This window comes from Heterocephalus glaber, unplaced genomic scaffold (assembly GCF_053883595.1).
Source record: "Heterocephalus glaber isolate CG9 unplaced genomic scaffold, H.glaber_assembly_v1.0 deba00001452, whole genome shotgun sequence".
NCBI lineage: Eukaryota > Metazoa > Chordata > Mammalia > Rodentia > Bathyergidae > Heterocephalus > Heterocephalus glaber.
Genome location: NW_028258302.1, coordinates 20,020,132 through 20,033,615, shown reverse-complemented (window position 1 = coordinate 20,033,615; position 13,484 = coordinate 20,020,132). Strand labels below are relative to the sequence as shown.

The 13,484-nt window shown below is 52.0% G+C and overlaps 1 protein-coding gene across 4 annotated transcripts in view; it reads right to left on the bottom strand.

The window, feature by feature from the left end:
* Positions 1-13,484, bottom strand: part of Ece1 (endothelin converting enzyme 1) — a 95,885-nt gene that overhangs the window by 25,150 nt on the left and 57,251 nt on the right. For all 4 annotated transcript variants that reach the window (XM_004850505.4, XM_087215655.1, XM_004850503.3 and 1 more), the window contains 3 exons: positions 10,551-10,763; positions 2,299-2,420; positions 1,025-1,171 (listed from right to left, as the gene is read on the bottom strand). In XM_004850505.4, coding sequence (XP_004850562.1) covers positions 1,025-1,171; positions 2,299-2,420; positions 10,551-10,763 — 482 coding nt within the window. The remainder of the gene's footprint in view (positions 1-1,024; positions 1,172-2,298; positions 2,421-10,550; positions 10,764-13,484) is intronic.

The following is a 13,484-nucleotide window of genomic DNA, read 5'->3' as shown; positions in this document are numbered from 1 at the left end:
GCCAAACACTGCCCAAGTGGTTAGGAGCCACCACAAGCTGTATGACTGTGGTCAAGTTACTTAACCTTTCTGATCCACAGATTCCTCATCCAGAAAATAAGTGAAATAATATCTAACCTTCAGAGCCAAACTGAGGATTCAAGGAGACAGTGCTGGGAAAGGGCCCCTGGAATGCTGGGCAGGTGAGGGAGGGTTAATTCCTGATAGCTATTGTTGGAGCCTTTTGGCCTCACCTTGAAATATCTTAGTGCTCTTACGGATCATTTGTATGATAAGGAAATTGTAGTTCAGAGAAGTTGAGCTACTTGCCTAACGACACATAGCAAGTGACTGACAAAGATGGACTGGGAACTCAGCCTTTCTGACTGCAGTTTAGGAGCTCCCCTCTCTGTGCTGATCCTCAGGCTGGGGTAGGCTCTGCCAGGGAGGCACGGATTCAACACCTTTTGTGTGGTGGTGGTGGGGGTACTGTGGCCTTTGCACTGCGCTACAACCTCAACCCTTTTTTTACCTTTTATTTTTAGTCAGGATCTCACAAAAGTTGCTAAATTGCCCAGGCTGGGCTTGAATTTGCCATTCTCCTGCCTCAGCTTCCCTGACTGCTGGGATTATAGGTGTGCACCACTTCACCCAGCTTCAGTACTATTCTATGTTTTGTGTTTTTTTTGGTACCAGGGATCGAATTCGGGGCCTTGCACCTGCAAGGCAGGCAGTGGAACCACTGAGCTAAATCCCTGGCCCACAGAGCCACAAAGGCCAAAGGCTGAAGTGGGGAGCAGAGGTGGCTTTCGCTGTGTCAGGGAAATGATGTCTTGCATCACTCCTGGGACCTGCAGCAGGCCACTGACAGCACAGCAGCCTCAGCTCTGTCTTTTGCCTGCAAAAACCTCAAGGCCGGGGGCTGCTGGAAGCCAGGCTGAGATCAGAGCCTGTGCTGTGCTCAACACCATCACCCCAGCTGGTGCTCAATGAACCTGAGAAGAAAGAGGTCATGCCCTGTCCTCTCTGGGTTCAGGCCCCTCACCTGGATCACGTTGCTATTGGAGTTCTTGGAGTCGGCACTGACATAGACGGAGAAGAAGGGTGAGGTGCGGTAGTGGGCAGTGACCACCTGCAAGGTGTCCTGGAAGTTGTCCTTGGCCCAGGGACCTGTGATGTTCCAGCCTCCGAGCTATGGGGAGGGACAATAAGCAGGGAGGGGATGAGGAGGCTGGGAGACCTGTATGCAAATTCAGGCTCTGCAGCCACCTGGAGGTGTGACCCTGGAGCAGCCGTCCAGCTTCTTGGAGTGTCCTGGGTAAGTGACAGAGATGGTCTTCACCGGGTTTCTAACCCGACCTACAGCCTCACGGATGGAGGCCATGAATCTGTGGCATTGCTCTTGGGGTGGCTGGGATGGGGCTGGGAAGAGACTTTGCCCCTTATACTATTTACTTTTTGAAAACTGAATCATGTGAATGTAATTATTATTCAGACACAAATTCAACTGTGCCTATGGGGGGAAAAGGCTCCATATTTTGAAAAAGGTTCAACTATGGTCATCTTTAGTCCTTCTAAAAGTTGGGGCTTTTTTGTGTGTAACCTCTTTAATCCTCCTTGGCTTGGCACACACGGGCACAAGCAGCCTGTACCAGACAGGAAGGACTGAGACAGTCCCAGTGCCTGTGGCCACCAATTCTGCCGCAGGACCTTCCTGCAGACAAGCTAGGAGGCATGGCCCTCGAGGGAGCACAGGGCACCCAGCAAACTCACACAGCCACCTCTGCCCAACCAAGCAGCCTGGCCAGCCTCAGGCAGCCCTCCTCAGGCCGGCTCAGGCCTGACAGGGATGTGCCCATGAGAAGGAGTCTTCCTGCTGCCCATGCATGAGGGGAGGCCTCGAGGGCCCTCTTCACTGTAACTTGGACTAAGACTCTGTTGGGCTTTCTGGAGCAACACATACCTCTCCACACATATGAACATGCCCTTCAGTGTGCAGACAAGGCAATAGCATTGGAGAGGAAGTATTCCCGGAAATATGGTCCCTGTGCCCGACACAGAAGCACCGAGAGACAAACACGATGTCAGACATCCCCACCAGATGCCGACACCCAGCTCCACAGACACACACAGACAGCGTCACCCACCCAGATGCACACTCGCCGGAGCAGCCCAACACGCACGGCAGACAGGCTTCTCGTTCTGTTGGGCGTGGTGGCTGGAGGTATGGGGTGGCTGAACCCCAGTGGTGCCTGTGAGCTGGGGCAGAGCCAGAGGGACCGGGTAGGAGGAGCTGCCAAGTTTGCCCCAGGGACCCACCTTCTCAATCAGCTCCATCAGGGGCTTGGCCCTGAGCTCCTCGATCCTGGTTTCATTCATACACGCTCGGTAGTATACTTGGGCCTTCCTCTCTGCCTCGCTCACGCTGGCTGTGGAATTTTCTAGAATGATAAGGGAAAGGAGGATATAGCTCAGTGGTAGAGCACTTGCCAAGCATGTGAGAGGCCCTGGGTTCAATCCCTAGCATTGCAAAAAAAAAGAAAACAGAAAAAGCCATAGGCAAATAGAGCTATTTCTGAAAACTCTGCTGGACATGGTGGTGCATAGCTGTAATCCCAGCTAGTCCAGAGTCTGAGGCAAAAAGATCACAAGTCTGAGGCCAGCCTGAACAACTTAGTGACACCTGGTCTCAAAACAAAAAGGGCTGGGGCATAGCTGAATGGTAGAGTGCTTGCCTAGCATGTATAAGGTCCTAAGTTCAATTCCCAGTAAAACATACACACAAATCAGAGTTGGTGATTCTGGGGGGCCCTAGGCTATTCCTTGAACTTTGGTGCCCCAGCTATAAAACAGAAGCCATGGCAGCTGCTGTCACGGAGGGACAAGCTCAGTCCTAGGGAGTAAAATGTCCCTGGGCAGGGCTGGTGATCTGAAAGCCTCCCAAATCCTAGCTGACTGCCCATCCAAAGAGGGGCCCAGGCTTCTTTCTTCCTGCTGTTCGGGACTGTAGGCAGCAGCCCCCTGTGCCCACCCAGCAGGACGGTCTGCTCCCTGCTGGCCAACATGTGGCACCCAGTCCCCTGCGTGGTGCGTGGGATGGAGGCCTGCCTTGGTTTTCAGAGCCCAGCTGACCTTTCTTGTGAGAAAGTCTGGAGTTGGACGAAGCTTAAAAGGCTTCATTCATTATGAATGGACTTTCCATTTCCTCCTTGCAGGGGCCAGGCATGGTAGCCAGCCTTACAGATGATGCAAAGGGCCGTTTTCCACTCCCTCCTCCTCCCAACCCCAGCCAGGCTAGCGGTTTCTCATCCTGATGTCCTTTTCAGACCTTCCATGATGACCAGGACACCTCCTCTCCCTCCTCTCCTCAGCACCTGGTCCAGATGCCACCTGCTGTAGGCTGTGCTCCTGTATGTGCCCAGCACGGCAAGTTCCCATCTCCACCAGGAGAAGGCAACTATTTCCTGCTGCTGTGGTCCTCAAAGCACCTACTATGTGCTGGGGCTCCTGTGCCTGTCTCAGACCACACCAGATTTCCCAGCCCCTCCCTGGGGAACTCCTCACTCCTCCTAGCACTTTTCTTCAGTTCAGATTCCTTTCTCATCCATTCATCCACTGGACAGATCCCAGACACTTACTCTGTGCCAGGCAGGCTGCAAGGTCTGGAGGATCTGCATGAAGGACAGCGTCCCTGTTCCCATAAGGCTCCTGCATTCAACCCTGTAAAAATCTGGCTTGGCTTCTAGGCCTTTTCGGTGACATAAAGCCTCTCCTAAAATGTTTGTTTCAGAAGGTGCTCAGCACTCTGGACTCCTGCTGAGTGCCTGGCACCAGGCTGGGTACTGAGTTTTACAGACAAAAATAAAACTTGCTCCCTGCCCTCAAGAGCTCAGAGTCCAAGAGTGGACACAGATATGCAAAGGAAAGTTCACAGGACACAAAAGTGCTTTGGACAATGCAAGGGCTTCCAACATAGAGAAAAGTCACTCTGCTTCCGTACAGGAGTGGGAAGAGGTTGGGAGCCTCCGGAGAGTGTTCTGTTTGAGCTGTGACTCAGAGATGAAAAGGTGTTCACCAGGTAGGAATGAGGGTACTGCTTGGGGGAGCAAGACAGAAAGGGGCCAAGGAAGGGGGCGTAAAAGGCCATGCCGTTTGAAGAAAAGAAACATTTTGTTGTTGCCACTTGGTGCCAAGGACACGAGTCACTTCCTATCTAGTGTTTACCAGATTTCCCAGTCTTCACCCCAGAGAGCTCCCCATCCCATGGTTCTTATGCATAAATAGCACCATGGTGGCCCTGGTCAGAGCACATCAAGCCCAGTGTCTCTGAAGCCAGAGACAGCCCAGGACGGGGCAGATGTGAGGAGAGATCCAGAGGCAGGGACCCCGCCCTGAGGTTGAGGGTCTGAATGACCACAGGCTATCAGGTGTCCCCCAGGTCCTCTGCAGAGTGAGACCAGATACAGGGAGAGCTGGCCCCTCAGACTCAGGGAACAGAACCTGGGGATATAAGGGGGAGTTCCCACTCCAAGGGCCTCATTTCTATGGGAACACAGCAGCTGGGCTCTTAGAAGGGAGAGCCGGAGAACCACCATTGCTGGCCAGGCCCCGGAAGTTGCATCTCACTGTCCACATGTGGCTCTGGGCATGACCCTGAAATGCCAGGGCCAGCGTATGGGGAGGCACTCTGTGCACTGGCTCAAGGGAGGGCCTGGCATCTCCCTCCCCCAGGCCCCAAGGCCACTTAGTTAAGAGGCGCAGAGAAAGGCTTCTGAGGCCCAGCCTGGCTGTGCTAACCATGGCGAATTCTGAGTTGTGCCTAGAGGCCCCCTGGCCTCGTCTGGTACCTGGAGGGAGACCCTCCTTCAAATGCAGCCTCTTTCTGTCCATTGCAAGGCTGTCCCCACCAAGTCGAAAGTTCTCCCCACAGCCTGGTGTCATGCTTGGTAGCTTTCCCACTGCTGCTTACTAAGTTCTTAGTGTTTGGCAGCAGCCAGACTGGGTGTGGGGGCCACTCAGGCCTGCATGAGGCTTGCAGCCTGGTGGTGAGAGGGACAGTGGATCACCCAGGCACACACTAGGCTGGCTGAAGAGAAAGTGAGGAAGCCAGGAGAGAGGACATGGGGAGCTCTGCCCCAGGAAGCCCGGATTGAGGGGCGAGGTCAATGTGAGATGGAGTTGGGGCTGGACTTGGGCTGCCTCACCTCACATCCTGTGTTTTAGGCACTCCTGTGTCCTGGATGGCACATAGTAGGCCCTCAGCAATATGGGCTGAGAGAGCAGTGTCCAGGTTTGATGAGGCAGGACATCGTGTGAGAGGGCAATAAGGTGGTGTCCTCTGAGATTTGCATGGAGAGGAAACGAGGGAGGGACAGGCAAGATTTGGGCCTGGCTGAGTGCTGGCATTCATGCCCCTCCAGGAGCATCTCGCCAGCACCCCACTGGTGACATTGGCCGGGACAGCAGCCCTGGCAGCAGGCAGAGCTCCTCTTCCTTCCTGTGGTTCCCGCAGCCCCTGGGGACAACCCACAGCACACTCTCCAGTCTCCTCTCCCTCTTCACTCGGGGTACCTATGACCTTGCAGGATCCAGGGAGATGAGAGCCAAAGCAAGCCAGGTCACAGGAAGGGAGGCTACTGGGACAGACCAGGTGGGTGAAGGCTGGGGCAGGGGTGGTGGCTGAGAAGGGGCAGGAAGTGTTTGGGACAGATTGAGAAGGCTCTGTGGAGAGCGGTTCCCCCTTTCCTGGTTTCTAGGTGGAGCTAAGAGCCATGGAGGCCTGAGGCAGGCGGGGTGGGTCTAGGAAGAAGAAGCGAGGACAGTTCCAGTCTGAAGTTCAGTTTCTGACACTGGAAGATCTCTTCGACACCCAGGGGAACCCTGCCCTGTTTGGGGGGCACATTTTGGAGGTGGGCACACGTCCAGGGTGGTATAGAAATGATCTGACAGCTGGGGGCCAGATAACTGTGCTCCTAACTGCCTGTGTACTTCCTTCCAGGGACACTGGAGTTCCAGAAACTTCCTCAGTCACTTCCCAAAGTCCCAGAGAGAGAAGACAGCATACCATTTAATCGGCTATTTCTTCCTCTGGGAGTTTTTACTGGAACACTTTTCTAATATCCCTCCTCCGGGAGGAAACACATGCCTGGGCAGGCTGAGGTGGGCTGCAGGGACAGTGGGAGCAGGAATTCTGTGGGCTCCCTTACTGTAGTAGGACTGTCTGGCCCCAACTCCATGTCACGGTAGGACCCATGTTTGTTTTAGATAAAACCACAGACTCAGTTCAGATACCTGCAGGCTTCAGGAGCCCCATCCTGTGAGGAGAAAAGAGGGAGCTGAGAAAGGAGGCGCTTTGTTCTTCAGGAGAAGAAAAAATAAAGATGCCACCATCTCGGCTTTCGGTGCCTCCTATAGGCCAAGTCCTATGCTTCAGTCTTGCCTCATATGGAGATCCAAGGCAGATATGGCACACTTATCAGCCCATTCCAGAGAGAAGAAAAATGAGGCCCAGGGAGGTGAAGGAACCCACCTTGGAGGAAGAGCTAACAAGTGCATGCTGGGATCTGAGCCCAGGCGTGCTTAAGCCTCCCTGAGAAAGTGGCTGGTTCCTCTGGGTGTGGCTATGTGTGGGCAGCATCTTGTCAGAACAATTCCCACAGTAGCTATTAGGATCCTGCCCAATTGATAGGCAAGAAGCTGGATAGCTCGTCCAAGGTCACATGAGTAAGTGGCTGAGGCCAGGACTGGAGGCCAAGTCTTTCTGCTTTCCTGGTCCTTCTGGCAGATTCGCTTGGAAACCAAAGGCAGGGCTGGGATAGTCCAGCTGCCCCAAGAAGCCTTGGACACTCTCTTCCCACCTAGAATCAGTGGACCCATCTAGCTTTTCCCAAAATGAAAGGCATGCCCACTGCCGCAGACAGGACACCAGACAGAAGCATTTAAGGAGCAGATCCTATCCCTAGAGGGCAGGAAGAAGAAACTTTACCAGATGATAAATATTGGGAAAACACATCAAAATAAAACTCCAAGAGATGACACATTGCCAAATCATCAATGTGGACACACTTCATGCTACTGCAATATTGTGTGTGTATTTCTCAGGGAGACTGGTGTCCAGGATAGAAGGAAGGGAAACAGCGACCTTTTTCTGATGGAATCTGTGTTGCTTCGATTGTTATGACAAGCATGCATTACACTTTTTGGTATGCATTTTTTTTTTTTTGGTACCAGGGATCCAACTCATGACCTTACACTTTCGAGGCAGGTGTGGTGCCACAGAGCTAAATCCTCAGCCCTGGCATGCATTCATTTTATAGCACAAGACGTAGGAAAGTAACATTGGGCACACATGGCACAGTGGAGCTTGAGCCCAGGAGGCCCTTTGGTGACCACAGAAGACAGAACAGAGAAAGTAGGTTCAAGGAAGTTCTTGCAGGGCTGGAGTAGGGCCTGGGCAGGCACTCTAGATGTGGGATAATCTGGGCTAAGTGCAACTGGAAAGCCGGAGGCCAGGCCAAGTCTAAGGGCTGATGCACCTGGCTGCTTCCCCGATGACGTGCGGTTACACTCCTATCTCCCCAAAGCCTATGAGGACAGCCTACACAGGCCAATCAGGGAAGGTGCCTGTGTTCCACATAGCTGAGGTCACCCGCCTCCAGCCAGCAGGCTGCAAGGATGAGCCACCGTGACCCCTGGTCTATTTCAGCCCACTTGCTCCAGATCTGTCTGGATTTCCTCTGAGGGAGCCTGGGTGAATTCCCCCATCAAAGAAATGTGTGGTTTGTCCAAGGTCACATGCCAAGTGGATGGTGACAGATGTCCTGCCTGGCCAGCAGACACAATTCTCACTGGCACTCTGAATGTCCCTCTTCCTCTCTCCACTTAAAAGAAGGAGCCCGGGCTCCCTCCTGCTCCAGTGTGTATCTGCTGCCTCCTTCTCAGGCCCGCTGGCTGACCCCTTTGTCTTGGGGAAGCTGAAACCAGCCTGACTTTCAGCCTAAGAATGCACAGGCTAGTCTATGGCCATACCACCCTGAACGCGCCCGATCTCGTCTGATCTCGGAAGCTAAGCTGGGTCGGGCCTGGTTAGTACTTGGATGGGAGAATGCACGGGCTGCAGCTGTACCTTGTCACCTACTCACCTGCAGCCGGCCGGAGATGAGGCCCACAGGTGAGGGGTCATTTCTAGACAGATTCTCGGGAGTGAATCTGGGGGGAGGGGACTCCAGGATGTGTCTTCTGGGGAGACCCCTGGTCAGTGTGACAGCTATGGATTTCATCAGGCCTGACACAGAGAGCTCAGCCAAGCAGCCCCTGGGAAGGGGCCCCCAAGCTGGCCTCTCAGCAATGTCACTCGGGGTCTTTGATGGTGAAGCAATTAGGGAGAGCCAGGAGAGAAAGAATGCAGGCCCCAGGCCCCACCACTCCGGTCTGAATCTCAGCTCCACCATTTCCCGGGAAATACATTTCTTTTGTCTTTGTGAGTTTTATCTATAAAATGGGTATATACAAAGGCTTCAAAGGGTGCACCATGAGAATTAGATAAAACAATACAAATAGACTCTAGACCTGTCATAGATACACCCTGTACCACCTTCCCTGAGAACTCAGTCCACATCAGTGCTTCTATGAGAAATAAAACCAGCAATAATTGCTCTTTACATTGACCACTCAATCAATCCTTAAGCACCCTCACAAGTGATCTGAGTTGGATCCCACTTTACAGGTGAAAAGCTGAGGCCCAGAGAGGCTGAGTGACTGCTCTAGTCACACAGCTCATTAGGAGAAGTCTGGCTGGAACCCACTTAATACCACCCAGAAGTACAGCTATGCTTTGCTGAGCTCTTACCAGGAGCCAGGCTTTGTGCTGGGTGCTCTGAACCATCACACAAAAGTCAACATCTATGGGGTTCAGGGTGGGAGGGACTGAACTGTAGCACAGACCCGAGGTCCTCCTGATAAGAACCGGCTGCAGAAGTAGCAGGATTAGGATCCACAGCTACAATGCATGGGCCTGGTTCTGGGTCTAACTGGGAAGTTAGATGCTGGTCCACCTTTCTTCCCCATTCTCTCTGTGCTGACCCCAGAGCATGAGCCCCTGTTCACTCTGGACTGATGGTACGTACTTGGCAAAGTTACTTAACATCTCTGGGCCTCAGTTTCTTCAACTATAAAATGGGAATGGTGATTCCTAAGCTTTGCAGTAGATGAAGGGTCCAGCACAATGCCCAGCATGTAGCAGATGAAGTGAACAATGCTCTCACCCTACAGCGTCAAACAGGATGATGTTACAGGAGAGCTCTGTAAACTGTAAAGTGTGCAAAGGTCACAGGTGAATAAGAATAACATCAATACAAACAGCAACCACCACAGTCTGTTCAACACACCAGAAGAACACTTTAAATAGATTTCCCCATTTAATTTTCACATTTGGAGGAGACGTAGTTCCCACTGTGCTGATGGGAAAACAAGCCCAGAGAAGTTATGTAACTAACTCAAGGTCTCACAGCAAGTGGTGGAGTAAGCATGGAACCCAGGTCCTGGTGACTGCAGCAGAGGGGCAAGCCCATCTTATTAGACTTTAAGGACCATACCTCTGCTTGGCTGGGCTCCTGCCAAGCCCCTGGCTCTGTCTTAAGGTACTGGGGAAGGGAGGGTCCTGAGTTCCAGTTCTGCAGGGACCAACATTTATGTCATTTATGCTCCTAGTTCTGGAATGAAAACTTGTGTCCTCTCTCAAAGGCACCTTGGCAGCGTCAGGCAGGCGGGGAGCCACCTCAAGCTGGGGCTCTGGCGGTTTTGAGGGGCAGGGATCCTTCGATCCCACCTCCACCCACCACCTGCTCCGATCCCCAGGGAGACAAGTGCGAGGACACTGCTAAGGCTATGGAGAAAGCTGGAGGACGACTCCACTGGGCGGATGGAAACTCAACAAATATTAACCAGGAAAATGGCTGCAAGTGAGACACACGAGGGATTCTAACCTTAGGAGAAAGCCAACACCCAGGTGGAATGGACTTTGGCCAGCTGGCTTATCCTGCAGGCCTGATTATCAGGAGGCCGCAGATGACTCCCATCCACATGGAATAACTCACTCTCTGATAAACAGCTGCTGCAACTTTCACTGGACCACAACCTTAAAATCTGATCCTGTGTGTCTGGCTTTGATTCCTTTCACTCACAACTTTCAAAACTCAGTCAGTGCTAGTCAACCTGCAGCTTGCAGCCATAAAAAAAAAAAAAAAAAAAGACCACAGCCACCAGCTCTTGTGCACCTGTCATGTGCCACACTGTGCCATCATTTTAAATGTGTGCTTTCCAGCGCTTCAAACTCTGCAGTCTGGGTATTGTTTATCCTGCCTCACAGATGGAAAGACTGAGGCTCAGAGATAAGTACCTTCTCAGCAGGATCCCACAGTGAGTGACAGGCAGACACTCTAACCCACTTCACCTGCTCCAAAGCCTCCAGTCATGGCATCCTGCCTCCCCCTCTTCTGACCAGGCTTGGCCAGCAGGTCCAGGAAACAGCACCCCTCGCTGGCCCAGTCCCTGGTCACCCTCTTGGTGCTTACCAAGTAGGTGCTTGATGATGGCTTGGTTGTGTTCCCAGAGGTTGCTGAAGGTCCCCCAGCGTGAGTGGCCATCGGGCACAGGGTTGGCCTTGATCCAGCCCCCACAGGCATAGCTGAAGAAGTCCTGGCATGGGTCCACCGTGGGGTCCATGGAGCTCAAGATGGAGCTGGTCACTGACACACAGGCCTCACTCAGGCACACTGGGGGTGTCCCTGGAGGGGTGGAGGACAAAAGCCAGTGAAGAGGCTGTGGGAGGACAGTGCAGGTGGCCTGGGGCCCAGGGGACATAGACCCCAACCTAGTCCTGACTGGATAGGCTTGGAACGGTCACTAGATCTCTAAGGAGAAATGATTTCAATATATTTATGATCTCCTGGCTTGTAAAATAAGACTGCTGTTTAGCTGTCTAAAATGCCTTCTGTGACTTCAAAGAACCTGGAACTGGGGTGATGTGTTTTTCTCTTAATCCGTCTCTCCATAAAGACTTACTGACTTATTGTTCCTTGATGCTCAACAAACATATTCACACATTCATGAATCCTTCTATCCCATGAAATAAAATTCTGAGTGTCTTCTTCACTGAGTAGCGAGCGCGCACACGCGCGCGCGCGTGTGTGTGTGTGTGTGTATGTGTGTGTGTGTGTGAGAGAGAGAGAGAGAGAGAGAGAGATTGCACAGCATGGGGGATATAAAAGGTAAAGTCCTTTCCTTTAAGAGCTAATAATCTAGTTAGGGATAAATACATTATATAAAAAAAATCAAAAGATAACCATAGGAGAAACTCTCATTCATTCTACAAATAAACTGAGTATTGACTATGTGTCAAGTGGTGACACCGCCATCATGGTGCCAGGGCACTGGAGGAAGGGGAGACTGGTAGGAATGGGGAAGGGAGCCAAGAAAAACATTCTGAGCATAAGGCAGGAGAGTCCGTTATCTCAACAAATCCTCCAAAAAAAAGCTCCCAAACTAAATGAGCCTAAGACAAACTAAATGACAAGAACTAAACTGAAAAGACTAGTTGGCCAGAGGCACAAACAAGGTTGGGGGGCCTCTAGCAAAAGACTTGAACAACTGTGGCAGTTCCCCAGGGCCCAGCAGAGGCAGCAAGATGAACCTGACTCTGCAGAGCTGAAGAACCAGGTGACATAGGTGTTTGGGTGGCAGCAGGGACCATGTCCTGAATGGCCCTGCACCAGGCGTTTCACACACACTCATCAGATGCAGGTGTGATATCCCTGTGTAAGACGAGGAAACTGAAGCTCATACAGAGGAACTGGAACATGGCACCCCACTACGTGGGAGAGCCGAGAGCTGAGCTCAGGCCTGTCCTGATGTAGCAACTCCAAGACTGCATTTTCTTGCTCCCTCTCCACCTCTCTGCCCACCATGCCAAGGGCTGGTGCAGCCAGACAGGCAAGATCAGTTTCTTTACCACACGAGGTGGGTGGCTTGGAGACTGTTAGACCTGGGTTCAAATCTCAGCTTTCTATTTCTGCCTGCGAGGCCTTCTGCAAGTGCTCACCTCTCCAAGCCTCATTTTCTCTATGTAGAAACTGGAACAGGAGAATCAATTTCACAGTGATGATGGAATGATTTCAAGGCTGGGCACAGGGATCAGTTTCTTTGGGGCTCAGGGTCAGAGGGTCCCAGGCTAAGCTTTAAAGAGCAAGAAACGTGGCCTGGGTCAGCCTCACCTCAGTCAGACACACACCACACACTGCCACTGGGGTGGGTGGTCGGGAGCGGTGCACACGTGGTCTTACCAACAGCCATTAATGCACACACAGTCCTTCAGTGGATAAAGGGCTTGGAAACCTCACAAGAGCAGGAAATTCAGGGTGACTTTAATTACGCAACAGTTAAACATTATTGAGCTACTGCAATGTGAACATGGAGAATCCTTTCGATGGTGGCAGTGTCACTGCTGTTTTCAATATTTCTAGATCAGATCATCTCCATCAGTCACCATGCTAGTCCCCAACATGGGGGTGGCTGGAATCTTCATGGGGGGAGGGGAGGTGAATTTCTCCACAGTTTGAAAAAAAGCTTATTCACTATTATGATACAACTTCATGTCTGGGAAAGGGAAAGAATACCTATTGTTTTTATATACCAAACCACAGGAAGTCAAGCTTGACAAAATCTTGGCTGATGGAAATACCCAGCAGACGGACTGTAATGTAAGGTGGACTTGAGTTTAAAAACAAAATGAGGAATCAGTGTACGGAAGTTGGTCTCAGAGGTCTGAGTCCTTCATTAAACACCTACTCTGCTTTGTCCAGCACTTGGCCACCACCTGCAGGGGCAGGAAGTAGTTCTTCCTTTGAGGCAGTGCACAATCAGTTGGGAAGCAGGTGCCAGTCCCAGATCTAACTTGCTCATCTGGACAGTGCCTCACCTCAACGCACTTGCACCTAAGATGCTTCAAAATATTTCCTGGGAGAATTTGTTTGTTTTGCTGCTACTATTTACAAAGCGGCTTCAAGGTTCTGGAAAGCAGGTTGCAGCAGGAAGATAGATCAAGATGTGCTTAAATGGGCTGGGGATTTAACTCAGTGGTGCCACCGCCTGCTTCACAAGCACAAGGTCCCCAGTTCAATCCTCGGTCCCCACCCCCCCAAAAAGATGTGCTTAAATGTCCAGACACCACTCAGAGGTGGGGCTTCCAGAATTATCGGAGGCTTTGCTTTGACTGGCCTGACGTTGGCCAATGTGTGGCCAATGTCAGCACTGTTGCTGTGTAATGAGGTTACTCTCAATAACCGAGGTGGCCACTGCTTTCTCTGGTGGCCCAGGGGTTACCTGCCCTCAGCCCAGTTCTACTACATGGAAAGAGGGACATAGCTCTCCCAGGTCCAGGCTGGAGAAAACCCCTCTGAGGTCCTGAAGGCTGGAATAGAGGCAGAAGCAGGTGCACTTCATGGGCCCCA